Below are 19,540 nucleotides of genomic sequence, written 5' to 3' on the forward strand. Positions count from 1 at the left end.
CGCCTGGACCAGAGTACATGCGGTTACCTTGTCACCCAGCCGTGGTGACAAACTTCGCCAGTGCCTTACTGCTGTGCCCCCCTGTGCCATGAAGACCGCTTCAGTGAAACTGGCCTGATCCCTCCACCAGGAGCAGAGATATCGCCACTGTCCCATCATGGAATCATTGCTGTAACATTGCCGCAGAAAGCTGCAGTGCTGCACAACTGCTGCATTTGAACATGCAACCAAAGTGGACTCAACTGCCGAAGTTTGGGCCGGAGTGCACAGGGAGTCGGTGAGTACATGCAACCCTTACCAGTGGCCCCTAGCACATTCATCCACTTTTACACACAAGTGTCCCCTGAGGACCACTCACCTTTTTACAGGTAGCCTGTGCTACTGCCCCATTCCCAACTCGTGGAAACTGTTCTGCCCTCTTGAGGAGACCCTCCACGAATAGTGTCATCCACCTTCCTGTGCTGCTACAAGCCCCTGCAAGAGACCCTCTTTTCGCCCTTTTGCACTATCGCGTGCACCATCATTTGAAAGGCCATTGAGCGCTAGGCTCCTCTCTTCTTAGGGACTGGACTGCCTCTCACTTAGGGTTAATTTAATGAAGAATTTCCTAAAGACTATTTGCACTGCTTGTTTCCTTCCCTTTTAGGTTGTGGACCGATTCTGTGCTTTTAACCCTTTAGGCCACATGGTATTGTATATATGTTTTATAGTAGTGTTCTATTGGTTTCATGTATTACTATTTAATAATTGCTTTGTGTTGAAGTTCCAAGGTCTTGAATAAATGTACGTGTATTTTTAATATATATAAATACACCTGATTGGGAGTGATTTGTAGTGTCCTTTGCTCTGTGTGCTCATTGAGGTCTTTCAGTCACCCTCACCCCTCCTGAGACTGAGACTTAGTCTTGACCGCCTGCCATAGCTACCCTGATTGGTCTGGCCTGTCCAGAAGGTTACCCTGTTCCAAGAAACTAGGCTGGTCTTCTGAACCTCTGCCCACCAAGTCAGAGTTCGGAAATCCATTTTAACAACTGCTTGTCTGTATTCGACAGTTGCTGTCGAGATTGTTGATGTCTACAAGTTTAGTGCGTTGCCCCACTCCTCACTCCCATTGTCTGCATGTCTCCTGTGGAGCTGGTCATGCTCTAGCCCATCTATGTCTATGTTGGGCTATTTGCCTCGTATCTTACCCTTTGTCTTTTTGCACGATGCTGATCCACATCCCAGTGGATGACATCTGTGGCATATAGCAACGGAAGGAGCTTTTAGTACATCTCTGGGGCAGTGGCGTCATTGGATACTTCAGCCAATCATGCAGTGACCGGCATTTTTATTTTTCAAGTGGTTTCCCACCGCACTCCACCAAAGTTATGTCCCTCTCTGATTTTGTGTATTGCCTGTCTTGGCCTGTGCTACCATTATCGTTGCCCAACTGTCCTGGATTTCGCGGGATTGTCCCGCAATTAGGGACTCTGTCCCGCCGTTTGCAGAGTGGCTGTGCCAGATGCAGGTTGCCCCGACTTTCATCAGGACAACCTGCCTCAAGCACAGCCACTCTGCAAACTGAAGTGGGTTTTTACACAGCAGGGCACTGCCGCCTGCTGCTTCCTTTCGCTGGGCGGCTCCGCGCGCCAGCTCCTTTTGAGCCTACAGGTCAAGCTGTAACGCTCGACACCTGGCTTCATTCAAAGGCTAATTGTTTGTTCCTGGGGTCGTGATGGTCATGTTTGCAGTTAAAAAACGTGACCATCACCTCCCAAGGACAAACCATTTGCATTTCAATTAAGCTAGGAATTAAGAGCCATTAAAAAAATGTAAATTTTAAAAGGGGCGGGCCAAACGTGAATGACGTTGTGACGTCATTGCTACTTTGTGGGTAAGTGTCAGCGAAATACTATCAAAGAGTTGGCCACCCTACCCGTTCCCATCACCACTGTGCTTGTCTACTCCCACTAATTCACCTAATCAGGTGCCTTGCGACGCGCTCCGTCGTTTTGCGTCTCTTCCGTAAAGCGCAACTTCGGGACTGCTCTCCTTGCCCTGACCCAGAAGTCTATGGCGGCCATCTTTGTTTGGCCGTACGTGTTCTGTCCTGTTTCCCATTAGACGGGGATGAGACTTGCATCATTCCCATTGCCGCCCTTCCTGGCTCCCACCCGCTGGGTAGTCCCACACACCATCACTGCAGCAGTGCCTCCTAGTTCTAAAACCCAGAGCACTCCCATCCTTCCAGTTATTTTATTACCCTAGGAAAAAGGTGTGATGCCTTGTAACCTTTTCACCCGTTTTCAGGATGTTGTATGGTTGACATAGGTATTTAGCAACATCGGATACTTGTTCACGGCGCTCGTGCCAGATTTGCTAAATTGGTATTAACAGTTTCACGGGAACACAAGACTGTGGTAACAAACTCTCTCTCCATAATCACAAAACAAGCCTAGTGCCTTACATTTTCTTAGACTTAATCTCTTAATAATCCTCTGGTTGTGATAGCATGGCTGATGATTATACTATAAACTGTCAGCTGTGATGTCAGGGAAGTGTTCCTGGCGGGAAGCCATGCTCGGGGGACGCGGCTGTAGCGCCCGGGGGTAGATCTTTCACTCTGACCTCAAGCAGCACCTGAGTCTTAACTCACAGACAGCTGCACTTAACAAACACAAAAGACGGTCCTTCTCAACACAGCATGATGTTTTCACAACTTGGATACGCCTCCTGGCGGCTTCAGAGGGAAAATGCGCTCATGTGTGTGTTATACCAGTTTAAAATATCCCATGAAATACTTCTTAAAGCTCTGTGTCTTTATAAGATTACATAACTCCTCTATGGCGTATAACACCATGTAAATATGTAGCGCTACACGCTAGATTCCCCCCGCTTCTAAGGGCTGTAATAATAGCTGATATTATTACCTAGTGCGTCTGGTATCCAGTGGTTATAACGAATAAGAAAGAAAGAATACATTTTTCACGAATAAAAACAACAAAAATACCGAATTTTAAACTACTATATATGTGTGGGTGTCGTAAGGGGTTAATCTGGTGGGGAGGGGGGTTGGGAGGCGTTTTAAACCCGGGGAAACGAGGGTCTTGGGAGGGTTCGTTGTTTTAGGTTTGGTAAAAATGCATTCTTTATTTATTCGCTAAAATCACATGTAACCAGTGCGTCATGGTACTCACTTTATTAACCTCAGAAGGATGAATGGCTGAGTCGGCCCTCGTGGGATTCAAACATGTGGCTAAACACAAATGTCAGGGGCAAGGGCTTAACTTACTGAGCTATCTTACTGGCTAAACGAGCTATTTTACTCGCTTAAAGGACACATTAGTCTCACGTCTTCAATTGGGTGAATCCTATCAAATTATGTCAACAGGGCACTAACGGGAAATAACAGGTTCCTCAAGAGCATTGTATAAAAAAAGGAATAGTAATATCTGTTTTTTTAATGTAACACATCATGCGAGATTCCTCCCATTTCTAAGTGCTTTGGTAATATAGCTTTGCAGACTGTGGTATCATGAAATAAGGACCCACTACCATAAATTGGGGATGGTCATTATCCAAGGTATAATGACCCTTCCCAAGGTCTATAAAGCTAGTAACACATGGTACCAGTAATACATGTTTTGGAGCTTTGTTGCTGCAGTAATGAGAAAGTAAATCAGCAATCTGAGTTAGTAAATTAAATGTGGTATGATTTTGTCGCATTTAAATAACAAGCTTGTCTTCATACGTTATGCATTTAAAATGCAAACTTGGTTAAAGTCGAGCGGGAATAACATGAGCATCCATGGGGGTCATGTAAAAGTAAGCGGTTTATCTATAAGAAAGTGAAATAATGTGTCCATGTTTTAGCTGTCTGGTTGGTGTGCTGAATAGGATGTTGCAGTGAAAATAGGTTCTCTTAGAGAGGAAGTGTCTTTTTGAAAGACCTCTTGCCTGGAAATTGCCTCATTGTTTCTGTGTGTTCTTTCGAAGTCAGAATGCTCAGAATGCAGTCAGTAGCAGTAGTTATTGACTGTACTTTGAACATTCTGATTGGCTGAAAGGAGGAAAATAACCATTTCCATCTGCTAATTGTGTTATCACTTAGGCAATATATACAGACAAGGAGTGGTTTGCTGGCTGATAACAGTCGGGGGCCGAAGTGGCGAGGGCCCTAATGGGGGCCCTGCATTGTTACCTGCTGGGAAAGCCCCCTTCCTAGGTATACATAGATATTGGTACCCAGGGACGGCAGTAGAGATCTCTGCAGTTCTGGGTAATAATAATGGAGGTGTGTGCAAGAGACGAAAGTTGAAATTCTTGTGACGAAAAGCAAAGAAGGACTATCATGAGTTGAGGCAGAGTGTGAGGCTGTTCCAGCCGTGGGGACAACAGTCAAAAAAGGAAACGAGGACAAAGTAGAGAATGAGAGGGTCTGGAAGGGGTCTTGCAGTGTGCAAGGAGCAGCAGGTGGGAAGTGGTGTCCCAGGTGGCAATAAGAGACCTTGAGAAGGAGGACAATTCCAGCATCGGGCACGGGTGAGGAGAGGGGGTACAGAGCAGTGATGCCACCGAAGGCTTCTCAAATCCCGAGCCATACCTTGAGAAAAAGCCCAGGCAACAGCCAGTGAGAGGGCAGGAACACAAGGCCAGGCTACCAAATAACTTTATGGTTTTGAGTTTATCGACCTCGAAAGGGTGAAGGGTGAAGGGCTGAGTTGGGTTGGAACTCAAGAAGTGCAGGCTGGCTTCATGTCAAAGTCAAGCATTTATTCCGGGAGCCAACCACAGGGACCCTCTGGATTTGGGATGGCCAGGACGTTCATCAACCTTTGTCGCCTATTTTGAATCATAATTCTAAGAAGGAATGGTTCGTCATATTTTTAAGTTTGATGGAATTTGTCTGAATACACTTGATCCGACAGACCAAAAGTGCTTACACTGCTCCGATTGGAGAACATATTCCTTACATAATGGGAGTACATTGTTCCATGGTGTTTAGTCATATACTATAGAGCTCCATTTGGGCTTTGCATGGTGAGAATTGGCAGCGTGATAGCCTTGCATAAGGCTTTTACGATGCTGATTCCCGCTGCGGCTCATAATCGTCTATTTCTGTATGGCGAACAGGTGAGACGGAACACAACTTCCGTATTCGCCACCTTCCTTCCCCTCCGCCATAAAAATGCACTAGCATTTGTGCCGGCATGCATTTTTATGCCGGGGCAAATGATGGGGATCCTTTAGCCGGCGGACCCCATAGGGAGGCATCGTAAACTCTGCTTGCCATGCCCACATTGCAGGTGGCATTTACTTCATTTGCTCGTCGGACTGCAAAAGTGCAGGGCAAATGGCGGCATACACACTTGAACGCTGCCCTTTGCCCTGACCCCGACCATGCAAATGAGCAAAATTCAGCGGCGGGGACCTATCTACATGTTTGTATCCCCGCTGATGAGCCCCTATATATTTTGTACTATGCAATGCACATGGTACAGTTGGAGAACATTATTCTATATGGAGTGTATAGTTGGAGGGCTACAGTCGGGGTTCATTATTCTATATAGTGTATAGTAGTGTGTATATTGCACATCCAGGGGTATATTATCCCTTGCAAAGTGTGCAGTTGGTGTTGCATTCTAGAAAACATCATTTCCTCTCTCCATTTCCTTTAGTATTTAGTAATGTAATGACGCTGTGTGGTAATAACATTCTAAATGAAATTACCAGACGCTATGTCTGGGCCAAATTAATTTTTACATGCTCCAATACAATAATTGCTATGCTAATGCAGCATATTAAATATGTATTGCATTATCAAGAGCAACACATTATTAAAATTCAGTGGCATGAATATTTAATTAAGATTTTATTAATGATAAATAACCCACTAGAATCAGTATAATATGTGTTTCATTTACAAAAATAACAATTCTCTCCGGGGCACGGCAAGGTGAAAAGCACAGCTTAACATAATTGACCGCGTGCATTGTACTGCCAGCAACACATATACCCTTCCTTCATTTCCACCTGCCCATGTGTCAAAGCGCCGTAGAACGGTGCAGTCTTAGTTTCATTGTCAGTTTCATGAATTGTATGGGGCAATGCATGTGTTGGTCACAAAAGTGTCAATTTAGGGGAACTAGAGTGAGCTGCACTTCTGCCGAATACCCCAAATGATTCCCAGTAGCCATGGGTAACACAGCGGCGAGGTCCTGCCCGGCGAAACTGGTTCTGCCGGGCAGACACGGTGTGACACCAAGCCTAGCTGGTGGTGCCCTGCACAAGAGGTTGGCTGCCACCTTGGTACTGGCAAGAGCAGTCTCCTACTGGAACAGCCAGGGGATTCCTCCCACCCGTCTATGCATGCACGGCCGAGCAAGGGGAACCTCTGGGGACTCGCCCTGGGGATGGAAGTTGGATTGTGGCTATTGCCAGCCTAGAAGCGGATGTGGATAGTAACTTAGCTGCCGCCACTTCTCCGTTCTTTAAATTGGCCTGGTTTTTTCGCCATTGACTACCGCCTCGACACTCAAAATAGCCGCATATGTGTTGTATTGTGCGAAAAAAGGTAAAGGTAAACCTTGCTGGTGTCCAATCACATTTTTATTTGTGGAGAGGAGTTTCGGAGTATGTTCTTCCAAGTAATTCCCTAACAAAATGCGGTGTTTTGTGACATCACAAAGGTTTTAGAACATTCAAAGAAACCGAAGCACCAGCTCCATAGTAACAGCATCTTTACCAGCTGCTCTTCAAGCAGTTAAGTACCAGCCTAAACTCAGCTCTGTCTCATCTATTAGCGCTTTGAAGCTAGTCTTTATTGGACCTTTCTGGGCTGCTTTGCCTTTTGTTATCTCTCTTATTTGCCCTCTCTATGTCACCTTCATTATTTCGGTTAATTAGATCCCTATATAGTGCACTTTCAATCTATAGCTCAATCTGCGCTAGAAGGTATGTTTTGAGTAGCTTCCTCGACAGCCAGGTTTTTGGGATGAGTTGGAGCCCCAGCTGGAGTTGGATACACAGAATGGGCACTGCCCATGGAAGTCTCTCCTGCCTTCAGAACATGTCATGCGGTCCTTGTTGAAGAGTGAAGGCATCCAGTAGCGTTATAATGAGGCAGTCTGCACAGAATAACAGGCAGGCAGCCCTTGTAGCATAACATCTGAGCAGGATCCTTGAATTCAATTGCCCATCGAAATTCGCAGCTAGTGAGTGCTGCAATTTGGCAGGGAGGTTTTAGCTTACATGCATAGTCATCAAGAGATTGGTGCAATCATTTTAAACTGCTTGTAATCATAATTCTTGTGAAGGCCAGAGAAGGAAAATGTTCCTTGGTAGTCTTAGATGGAAGACGCAGCAGATGTTGGTGTCGCGTTGATGTACGTCTTTTGTTGCATGTGGGAAGGACTAACCTTCCTCTGATTTAGACAGAGTAGGGGAAGTTTCCAAAGTTAGAAGGTAGGATCTCTGATTTTTCTGCGGTTACCCTGGAAGCCGACTACAATCATATTGAGGTATTCAACTTGATTTTATCATCGGTAATACAGTCACTGATTGCGGCGAGACCAAATCGGAAGAGTACGCAGCATGGCCGATATATGCCGCGAAGGGTAAGTTCTTCTGATTTCTCAGGCCTAGTGCAACAGTGATTGTAGGGTGTGCGTGAGCACACAGTAAGTGGAAGGTGCACGTGCACGGTGGTGGGATCATTATGCATGCATGTAACTCTGCCGGTTTGCGCTTGTGGACGTCACGTGACTCTCCCGCCGTGCCCCTAGGTTTCCTCCCCTTCGTGCACTTACAGGCAGTCTGTGAAGAAGACTATAATATCATTTTACATGCTATAAGGACACACTGTTGCACACATGTGAGCTGCATGTACGTTAATGGCTTTTGAAGAGCGAGCTGATGAGGGCTTCATTGACACCTAGTGCACTGCTCCTTGTGCTAACAGATGGGCCAGGAGAGGTGTCAGTGCAGGATGTCTGGCAAGCGCTTTAATCGTTATAAAGGGGCATATGTCTCGGGCTGGCCCTAGTATTTCCTCTTAAAGATCAAGTACAGAGTCGTATCATATTCAGTATTAGAAAAAAATATGAATTGACACCTGACCTCCCTCAAGCAGAAGCACGATGGTTAAGTAGCGTTAGATGTTGGCCCCGACTGGGGCTAAAGGAACAGGATAGACTTTGTAACATCATGTAGTAATAATAATAATAATAATAATAATTATTATTATTATTAAAAATGATGTCCTCATCAATGTTCAGAACTTTCTCTGAAGTGTTTCTTATTTATAAAACAGCAACTTTTAAGATTTTAATGCTGAGCACATAGCATTCGAGATTTGCTTGTATTTACAATAGTATTTTTTGGTGTTGACTTAACCATTGGGAGAAGGTAAGGAAAAAAGTGGCAATTTAAAACAAGCAGTGGCAAAGCCAGCCGCTTTTGGCTTGTGGAGGCATGGGATAAGCATTCTCCAGGCACTGCTATAATAGTAGCACCTGCCCATAAAATGGCAACTGCTCGCAAATGGTGTGAATAACTCAGGATTGCATAGCAGTGCCTGGCAAATGCCTGTCTAATACCTATGCACACGCCAAAACTGCTGGCATTGACAAGGCTTGTTTTTAACAGAACGTCAGTCCAAGGAACAGATGTAAGTCAAGGGGCTGAAGGCACACGTGGATTCAACATTTGTATTACAACGTAGCACATTTACAACTTAGAACTAACACTGCAGGCCCGGGATTGATGTTACTGCTTGAGGGATATCTCAAAGAGATCCCAGTAGGATGTGCTTTGGGTGGAAAATGACAGATAGGGGTTCAAGTGGCCCTTTGGATTAGCATGGCCATGACCAGTCATCGGGTGGGTATAACCAAACAGCAACCGCAAGCTCTGTGTCCCTCCTCGGGTCTCATCTTTCTCATTTCTTTCTCCAATGCAATAGTCTTTGCCTATAGATGGCGCTTTACTTTTCAAAATTAAAAGTACTCATTACTGAACTTTATGTGGCTTGGTTTTCCCATTTTATTATCTCTGCTACTATTTACTGGGTGCATTTATGTATTTTACTGTGCTTAATTCTCCTCATTTTACCTTCTTATAGCTGTCTCCACTTAAGTCCGTGCATTTTGTGTTTATTGTGCGTCATTTTGCCTGCTTTATGTATCTCCCAGCTTGCTTCACATGGGATACACTAATAGTGAGCTAATTTCATAGCAAGCATATTGAGCGATATTTTTATTTATTTATTATGATTTGGTTTACTTATAAAACCTTTTACAATTCTGTATAACATTGAGTGATGGAAACTAGGGCTACTGCCGAGGAAGCAGGGCTTACAGCACTACCGCCTGTGATCTTGGCGCTATTAGCGCTGCAGAAATTGCATCACCGCTGGACCGGGAAGCATTGCGACAGCCATTTTGAAAAACACAATCCATTAAGTATGTCCACTTCCTGCAGCCATCCAGTCCTGGCAAACATCAATAATTTCTCAATAATGTCTCAATAGAGCAGGGGTCTGCAACCTTTGGCTGTCCTGATGTCTTGGACTACAACTGCCATCAGCCCCAACCAGCACCGTCAATAGTGCAACATTGTGGGAGTTGTAGTCCAAAACATCTGGCGAGCCACAGGTTGCAGACCCCTGCAGTAGAGGATAAGAGGCAAGGTGGCTGAAATTTGCGTTTGCAAACCGAAATTCAGCGAGGGTTCGCTTATTGTACTCACGGATGAGGTAATCTCACACTGTGATGAACTGTACGGCAGTGGCCAATGCAAGACCACCGGACACTGCAGGACAGCCACATGGACTACTATCTCCCAGAAGGTGACCGCACTATCCAGCGTGCCCTGTGATGGAGAGGACTGCCGCAAGTGGTAGAAAGACCTGAGGGTCAGGGTGCAGGGACTGCTATCCCAACACCGGTAGGGGTCCCTAGTGACTGGAGGAGACACTGTAGAGCCACTGGTCCTCACAGCAGTGCTCTGTGGAGCCATGACGGTGCCATGGACTAAGCCAGCACCCCCCATGTGAGTGCCACCTAGGTAGGGGATGCAGGGCCATGAAGGAACCCAGGTATGCCTACCAGACGTAAGCTTACCCAGCATGGACACCCTGGCCCACCCAAACACAGGCCAAAGACCAACAATTCATGGGTCACACACCCATCAATACAAGAAATCCTATTACGCTGGGCCCACATGCATTCCCACATGATCAACCATGCCCATTTGCCCATATGCGTGGGTTCACACTATGTGCCATAGCAATTGTTCCTTGAATGCGAACACACGTGGTATAATGTTACCTGACATTTCCTATGTCAACTACAGGCACTCACACATTGCCAGAGGCATCAGAAGAGGATTATGCTGGCTCATCAGGGAGCGCCGCTACCTGGCCCTCATGGTCTGCTACCCCACACAGGCCATGCCCATCTGTATGTCCCAGCGTGTAATGCTGTACCGGAGCAGGGCCAAGGCAATGCCCACACCACAGGCCACCAGGAGCAGTGCAGGGAACACTGCACCCATTCCCGCAGCAGGAGGCCCTGACACTGAGGCCACACCTGCTGCCAGGGCCACTGAGGAGCTACAGGGGGACTCCAGCCCAGTGACATCACATGCTGAAGGGTCACACTCCCCAGAGAGACCTCCACACCGCTATCGCTTACGTACACTCGAGCCGGACGTAGATACTCACCCATATGGCTCCCCTGCATTCAGTCCTGAGCCAGTGCAGAGCCCCACAACACCACAGCACACTTCTACATGCAGCATGCTGATGCTGCGGCTCAAGTATATGGAGCACAGACATCAGGAGATGGAGGATATTGGCCGCACCCACACTGCACACATGCAGACAATTAGGGACATTGTTTATTTATGTATTTATTGTTCGCTTGTTAGGCGCTTATACAGCAAGTAAATTCTGTTCCAAAGCCCCCACAGGTCAACAGGGAGGGGACATGGGGATGAGAAACATTACATTAAAATCCATAACAAATATTAAATACAGTGGGGGGGGGCTAACCTACTATGCCTTGTGAGTGTTCAGAACATGCAAGTGCAGAAGGGAGGGAGAATGGGGGTAGGTGCTGGGGTGTTCGTGGGTGAGAAACAGGTGAAGTGCATTGTCTGGTAAGTCTGAGCCTCCAGGATGGCAGGTGTGCACCACAGGGTAGTGAGGAACAGGGCCAAGACAGCAGCAAACATGTCTGCCCTTACACTCTACGGCCAACGTGTCCGGGAGTTGACAGAGGTCGTCTCTGCAATGGCAGAGGCCATACGCCAGAGCACCGTGGTGCAACAGAAGCAAAACATTTGGACAGGCTCCCTCCCATCCACGTCATCCACACCCACAGAGGGGTCACAGCAGGGCACCCTGTGGCGACAGTCAGCGTGCCCTCTGACCCAAGATCACCAGGGGCCAACAGGGTTTGGGAAGAGGCCACGGCTGTGATAAACTCTGGGACACTTATTTCCTTGAGTGGCCATGCTGTGGAATGGGTGATAGGAGGGGGGATAGTGTGATGGGGAGTTGGCAGTGGGAGGGTGATAGTGTGATGGGGAGTTGGTGGTGGGAGGGGGGATAGTGTGATGGGGAGTTGGTTGTGGGAGGGGTTATAGTGTGATGGGGAGTTGGTGGTGGGAGGGGGGATATTGTGATGGGATTTGGTGGAGGGAGGGCAGATAGTGTGATGGGGAGTTGGTAGTGGGAGGGTGATAGTGTGATGGGGAGTTGGTTGTGGGAGGGGGGATAGTGTGATGGGGAGTTGGTTGTGGGAGGGGTTATAGTGTGATGGGGAGTTGGTGGAGGGAGGGCAGATAGTGTGATGGGGAGTTGGTGGTGGGAGAGGGTTTAGTTGGGGCACTTCATTCTATAAAAAACATAAAAATTCATCAATGCGAGGGCATTCCTGATTGTGTCCTTGTCGTGTTTATTGATGGGGGGGGGATGTCACACAGTGGTGCATGTCTCGTGCCATGTATAAGTGTCAGTAGAAATTGACTATCTGTCCCTGGTGTGCCATTCTCCCATCCCTCACATCATCTCTGGCAATGCGTGCATTTTCCTCTGGCACAGGCACTGCATCCTCATCCTCTGGGGTGGCATAGCTGTGTCACAGGTTAGCAGAACATTTCTCATCAGGCAGATATTGTGCAACATTGCACACATTAGCACAATGTTTTCAACTTTCTCTGCGGCATACGTAAATTAGATCTAGGGACTGATACTCCTCTGCGCAAACCACTAATTAATCGAGAAAACCTAATAAACTAAATGATACACCTAATCAGTTAGTGTGCTTCGGCTGCATGGGCCTCCGACAAAAAGGCTCCAAGTCCCTGAAACAAGCCTTACAAAAGGAGAGGGAAAATCCGCTGGTCTGTCCAATACGCCATGCTCTCACCGCTACGCTCAGGTGATTGAGGTTATTGTTATTTATCTTCACAATTCTATTACTCAAACAGGACCATCAAGCAAATAATGATTTTGATCTCCACACAATAATAATGTTCAATCTTTGCCAAATGTTATTCTCCACACAATAGTAGTGTTCAGTCTTTGCCAACACGTGTTTTGACCTAAAAGCACATTGGTCTTCATCAAGGCATGACATCTTCAATATGTAGAGTCTAAATTTAGCTGTCTTTGCTTTCAATGGATAAACCTCCAAATTCCACCATGTGTTTGCACTGCGCTTGCCATGCAAAAACACAAAGTCCGATACAACAGCAATCTTCACAAATCTTCACAAGCTGTCAATCTTCACAAATCTTCTATTCACATTGAACCCAGTGTTATGGTACCTGGTGGTGCGATGCACTTTAAAATGTAAATATCACGCATTGGAGCGTAAATCAGGGCTCCATCGGTATGGTCAAGGCAGCGGAAACATGCCTTAAGGAGGCTGAAAGTACGCTAGATGCAGAAACGGGTCCTGCTGTGAGCGTGGATCTAGGCATTCTCTTGCAGTGTTTGTGTTTCACGCACAGGGGTCATTAGCCAGGGCAGCTCTTGGGACCCAGAGTCACCTGCATGGGGGGAGGCACAGGCATTAGTCACTGTGTAGTCTTTGGGGGTGGACTTACACAATAACATGCCAATGGGCTACTTGTGCATGCAGATGGTCCATCATGTCACGACATGTGTCTATTCATGCAATGTCACTACTGCCATGCATTGTTTGTGCTTTAAATGCACCCTGTTCCCTTTCAGCAAATGTTACATAGGGTGTCCATCGGGGACATCTCCAGTGGACATAGTGGCTGTCATGTGGATGTGTATTCACACTGTGCATGGGGCATAATGCTGGGTTTCCCGTGGATCCTTCCTGGGTGTATGGTGGCAATGGGGGGGCACTGTGGGCTGGCCGCACATGGGTGCATGGACGTGGTACTGGCAGGGATGTTGTGCTGTGTGGGAATTTGGGCATTTGTCTGCATTGCTTTGGTGGGTGCATGTTGCATTGTCATGTTGGTGTAGTTGGTTGATACTGTATGATTTGGTTGATACTGTATGTGTACTACTGCTTCTCCATGGAGATGTTCTATTTTGTTGTTGTTGTATTTATTTGAGACTTATATAGTGCCTTAATCCAAAGCACTGTACATAGCAACAATATAAAAACAGTACAATGATATGAAATTAAAAATGACACGAGAAGCCTCGGATCAACCCTGCTGAATCAGATGAGATTTCAACAATTTACGAAACAAGGAGTATACAGTGATAGAGTAGATAAAAAGGAAGTGCATTCCAGTGGAAGGGAGCAAGGTCGGGTCAATATCAGGTCAGTGGGGTACCTGTGCATGCAGATGGGCCATCATTTCACGGCATGTGCAGGCTCCCTGGTCTGTACTGTGATGTGGGTGTGGGAAGTGGTCAAGTGTGGATTTCACATTTGCTTGTCATGCCAGCCTTTGTGTGTACACCACCAACCATTTGGGCATGTGACCGACAGCGCATGTGTGCCAGCTTTTCTTCTCACCCACTATCCATGTCAGTCTTCTGTGCCTCTCCATGTATCCTGGCAATGCGCTGTTCTGTAGCACCATGGCATCGTGGGTGGAACCAGGGCAGCGGGCACAGCTGTGGGTGATGAGGTTGGGGTCGCAGGGCACCTGCACATTCATGGAGTGGTAGTGCTTGTGGTTTTGGTACACTGCTTCGTGGGCCTATGGGGCCACCAGCGCAACATGGGTACAGTCCAGGGCAGCAATCACATTTGGCATTTGGGCAATGGCATAGAACTGTGTCTTCATGGCATTGACCTGAGCTGGGGTGGTAGGCAGTGATATGTGACATTGTACTTGCCGCAGGAGAGATTCAAACACCTGGGCCAGCACTGCACAGAATGTGGGCTGTGCCATGCTGTGCATCATGGCAACAGATTGCTGAGGTGCCAGTTTCAAGGAATTGTAGGACGGACACTAGTTCCTTCAGTGGGGGCACAGCTGTCCGGATGTTGATCCTGCTCCCAATGTCGTGCTGTATTGTGGTGAGCTGCTCTGTTATGGTCTCTCTGTTGACGTGATACAGGGTAACCAACCGGCTGTCAGTGAGGGTCTGACCTTGGGGATCGGGGCACGCTTTGCCTGGGCTCTCCTCCTTCTCCCCCTGCCCACAACCCGCTGTACTCCCTGTGCCCTGTCCTGGTTGTTCAGCTTCTCTACTTCCAAGCGCAGGATGAGAAGCTGCCTGTCCCAGCTCACAGTGGCTAGTGGCAGCATGGTGTTGGGATCAGTGTTTGGGGTAGGGGTGTGCCCTATTTTGCCTTCTGGGGTGGTTTGGGATCACCTGTGGCTTAATTTCAGGCACCAGTCCTCATTTACTGTGCCATTTTTCGGCGGTATTAGCGCCGGTCTTCAGTGCTAATACCACCGAACATGGACTTGTGATGCGGGTGCGTTTGTGCCTCGTGTGGCCGACTGTAGTTGCGCTGGCTGTAATAGCACCGGCTGATTTTCCTGTCGGTGGCATTTACGCCGGCTCATGATCCAGCGGAGCGGTATTGGCAGCACTCATTCCTTTACCGCAGCTTTTAAGGGTTACCGACCGACTTGTGATGAGGCCCATAGTATTTTCTGAGAGACAGCAAGAGAGCTAGCCTACCAGCTGCCAGTATTAAAAAGCATTAGTTCTATGCATTGGAGGCAGCTGTAGGTCAGACATTGGGGGCCGGAGATGAATATTTTGTTCAGTTGCTCTGGAAGCTGCTGCCTCAGGTGAAGAGCCAAAGCGCAGGTCGGTTGGCAGATGTCCACATGAACCCAGCTATCTGAAACATGGAACAGTTCTCCCACCTAAGCCTCTACCACCTGCATAGTGATGTCAAGGAGTGAATAAAGCAAGGGGAAACATCCCGCTAAATCTAGCACCACTTGGGTCATACCTGCTGCATAGAGATGTTAGCACGGTTGCAGGGCACACCTTCCTGAACACTTCTCCGGCAGCAATGGTGGCGGTGATCTGCTAGCCTGTGGAGGTGGTCTGCTAGCCTGTGGAGGTGGTCTGCTAGCCTGTGGAGCTTTGATTCCTCCCTGCTTATGACTACAAATGAGTGGATACATCATGGAAAAATAAGCTAATAGTCTATGGAAAGGTGAATGTTGTAGCTTCTCTTTTACTGGTAATGCTTGCAATGTCACAGAACTGGACAGGAGTAAGCTGCGTGGGCAAAGGAGCCGGGAGGAGGCTAGTCCTGAGAGATCTTCTAGGTAGGGGGTTTATCCATTTCCGTCCAAGGGGTCTATCCAGTTCCGTCCTCCTTCCCGTGTGGAACGCTCTCTGTGCACAGTGTAGCTTCCTCCTAATGAGTAGCAAATGGTTCATAGTGCCTTGCTCCCTTCTGGCTCCTGTGAATAACATGTCCACTCACATTATAGTACCAAAGTGAACATTTATTTCCTGGACACTCCGACATTTGTTTGTCTGCAGTGGGACTTGGCCTGCTTCTTACTGTTACAAGCCTTCCCTAAGTGGTCTCTAACTTACCCCCACCCAGTGTTCTCGTATCGCACTGTGTGCTCACTTGACCCTTTGTGCTGGTGCTCTGTTTTTACTGTCTCTCACTTCCTGGTGACATGCTATAGTCCAATGCCTGCCATACCTTCTTGCAAACTGGACATCCTAGTATAGACATGCGACCTAACTAGCCCCCTACAGTGGGAAAGCTGTCTTCTTGCACGTCCATGTGTAGTCTTGCACCCTGGATTACCTAGCTTCTCAATGTATACCCACAAAGGGTTAGCCCTCCAATGGCTGAGCAATGCATCTAACCTTATATTTTTTTTACAAGTGCACATTAAGGAGTGAAGACAAGGGAGAACAGACAGTCGATATTCAGGCAGAGATGCCTTCAGATTGTGCAAGTGCAAGATGGGTAGGGAGGAGTGGAGGGGGTTCAAGTTCCCCCAGTCGATAGAAACTGGGTGCACTTGGGTGATGACGAATGCAGCATCCCCACGTGGAAGAATATGGACAGACGGGGCTGGGGCCAATGGCCTGGCATCCCCTATGGAGCTCGTGACCTATGTGTAGGGCTACACCAACCAGCTGCACGGGTTTCTACTGTATGTAATGATGTCACTGATGACGCAGTGTACCTTTATAATGTGCGGTGCATGCCGATGTTGCCAGAACGTTCTGCAGCAGCAGAGTTCTTTGTTGGTGTTTTCTCCTTGTGTGTGGAAATATGCCTTGTTAACCTTGCAAGCGGTGTATTGGACCTTTTTCCCTAGTGGGTTGTATGCGTTTAGGGGCTTTTCTACATCGTCTTTTGGGCAAACTTGTCCAGGCCTGTTTCCGTCTTGGGGAGATCCAGCCTATGATTTCCCCCAGAGAGCGCCATCTCTGAGAGCTCTTTGCTGAACCCTCCCAAAAGCGATAAACTCAACGGACTTGCCCTCAACAAACAAAGCACACTATCCCCCCTTCAGCTGTTCTCATCACATCATCCTGATCCCCATGTTAGGAACTCCTTCGCAAGTGTGCTCTGCCTCTCTCTCACCTCTACCCTGATAAGCGCATTCAAGCAGAGGCTTCACAGGTCCATTGCATGCATCCTGGACATGGACGTGAAAGCGGCCCTACTCAAAGTACCTATCAACTGTAAGTTCTGTGCCAGCTGGGAACACCATTCTATGCGGTTGCATCACATGCACTGCCCTACCAGGGGATTCAGCGACAGCTCTTGGGATGCATACTGACACTTCTTGGGGGGAGGGGGGTTCTAGTCAAGGAGCAAGGCTTTAACATGAAAGGTTGGGTGAATAGCCTAAGCAAACCCCTGGGCATCTACTTTGGTGCGTTCTCTGCGCTGGTAAACACTAGCCAACCGCAATAGGGTCTAGTCAACATTACACACTTGGGTGAAGCACACAATTGCTACACACAATTGCTGGTCATGCCTTTTGCGAAAAGGGTAGTTATACCCACAATGATGCATTAGTCTTGCCACATGACATTTTTAGATACTGTGTGAATGATATGAATTGATGTTGGTACCCTTGTATGCATTTCCCCTTCCTCCAAACACTCCTCACATGATAAATTGGTTAAGTATTGGCACACATGAAAATGGGCTCAATATTAAGAATATAAACACAGCAAAACAGTTGAAACATGTATGTTTATGTTGCTTTACCAATAGCATTGTAGCTTCGAGACTCACAAACAAATCATCTTTAAATCAATGATCCTATTTAACTGTCCTATTAAAGCGCAACATATCTTTTCTTGCAGGCTTTGGATGTATGGGCCATGGGAACTACCCTTTACTGTTTTGTGTTTGGAAAGGTGAGTCAATTTCAGATGAGGTTTGCAAACAGTGAATTTTGTTTTAACAAATGAGATTATATATATATAGGGTGAAGTCTTTGAGTATCATCGTACTGATACGGTGCATATGATTTAAGTATAACATTTTGCGCAAGAAGCATTACAGAGATTGCAAGGATCTCAAGTGTAGATGTTAACCTCTCCAGAAGCAGTATTTATGTCTCTTTTACTATTGATTAATTTATGTGTCTCTACACATTAAAACTATGGAAGGCTCTTATTAATGTAATGCACCAGGGATTACATTTTTAGCACGTCAACCCCAATCGTGCATAGCTGAATATAAAACCATAATACAGGAAAACCTTGATCATGAAAGCTAATCAGATTTAGCAAAAACAGGTTGGCCACATCCAACACACATGCCAAATGTGGTGGACTGTGAAGAGTTCTGTCATGTAAACAAAAAAAGAATGTGCAAGAAAAACGTATTTATTGCATTGGGTTTTCCATAGACATAAAAATGCTCTTGTAATGCATATCACATAATTGTCTGCTTTGATTTTCCAGATGTCCAGCATCCAACATGCCATTACCTGCATGCACGCTTCCAGAATTCTGAGAATCGGATCAGCAATAACTTATGATATGAAATGCTTTCTTTAGGTTTAAATCAAGTCTTGCATTTTCTAACCAAGATGTTAGCCCATGCAATGACCTTCCTGTGCCTACAGAAATCCAGCTTACAAGCATAATTAATTGCCTGTTTTATAAGAAGCTCTTTGAAGCTGATGTTCGTCATTGACATGCTTTTCATTCTGTGTTTTCAGGCAGCATTATTCTTAGGTCAGTCTTCATTGTTTGTAAGAGGATCAAAGTTCATGGGTCTAAAATTGGACTTGTCAAACAACAGTGTTTCCAAGAGAAGATGTTAGCTACTCAGGAGACAACAAGCATCTTCTCTCCTTTGCTTAGATTCCAGATCATTCGTTCAGGATTCCCTGGGCCTTCTGGCCCCTTACATAGGCCAAGTTCTGCATGCAAGGGTGTGGATGCGCCAAACCTAGATGCACCTTACAAAACAAGGGTACTGGGTCTCGGGCTGCTGGACAGTTCTCTTACAGATTCCGCACTCTGTTTCAACTAACTCTTCCTTCTGCAGGGTCCACGTCTCTAATCTACTAGTGGGTTCCTGCCAGTGATCAAGTGCAAGGTGGTTAAGAACCACACCAGTGACTCGAATGCCCTTTACTACATCTGAAAGTAGGGCAGAACCCACGCCTTTTCTCTGTACTAGCAATGGATATCTGGGAATGAGATGTCCCTTTGGAAGATTTTTCTTCACCGTCCCTATCTATCTGCAAATAGCCACATTGAATAGACATTTCTATTGTGTACTCTATGTGGGTTCGAGCACAACAAGAGAGTTATTGATTCTGTCTATTAGATTGGTAGGCATATTTTGGCGCCCCCCCCTCCCTAAACCTCCAAAACACCATGGATGATATATTCCTGCTGTGGATTGATCTTGCTCATTGGATGGAGGGTCTAATGAGAGATTAATCCACAAGGTTCCTTTTTGTCTTTACCCCAACTCTTTTATGCCCAGCGTCCTCCAGAAATGTCAAGGCAGAGTGTTCTGTTCAGTGACTCCTATAGCCCAAGCCAGACCACAGCAGCACTGGGTAGCAGAGCGTGCACACCCCTGGGGAGCATGGGAACATTCCACCTCCACAGACTAACCATCAGCTG

The 19,540-nt window shown here is 46.8% G+C and overlaps 1 protein-coding gene across 3 annotated transcripts in view; it reads left to right on the forward strand.

Annotated features, from left to right (window-relative positions):
* Window positions 1-19,540, forward strand: part of LOC138487944 (calcium/calmodulin-dependent protein kinase kinase 1-like) — a 1,547,719-nt gene that overhangs the window by 1,045,129 nt on the left and 483,050 nt on the right. For all 3 annotated transcript variants that reach the window (XM_069614593.1, XM_069614594.1, XM_069614595.1), the window contains one exon: window positions 17,753-17,806. In XM_069614593.1, the coding sequence (XP_069470694.1) occupies window positions 17,753-17,806 (54 nt within the window). The remainder of the gene's footprint in view (window positions 1-17,752; window positions 17,807-19,540) is intronic.

The sequence above is a fragment of the Ambystoma mexicanum genome, chromosome 9, assembly GCF_040938575.1.
Source record: "Ambystoma mexicanum isolate Mex_15411 chromosome 9, UKY_AmexF1_1, whole genome shotgun sequence".
Classification (NCBI taxonomy): Eukaryota; Metazoa; Chordata; class Amphibia; order Caudata; family Ambystomatidae; genus Ambystoma; species Ambystoma mexicanum.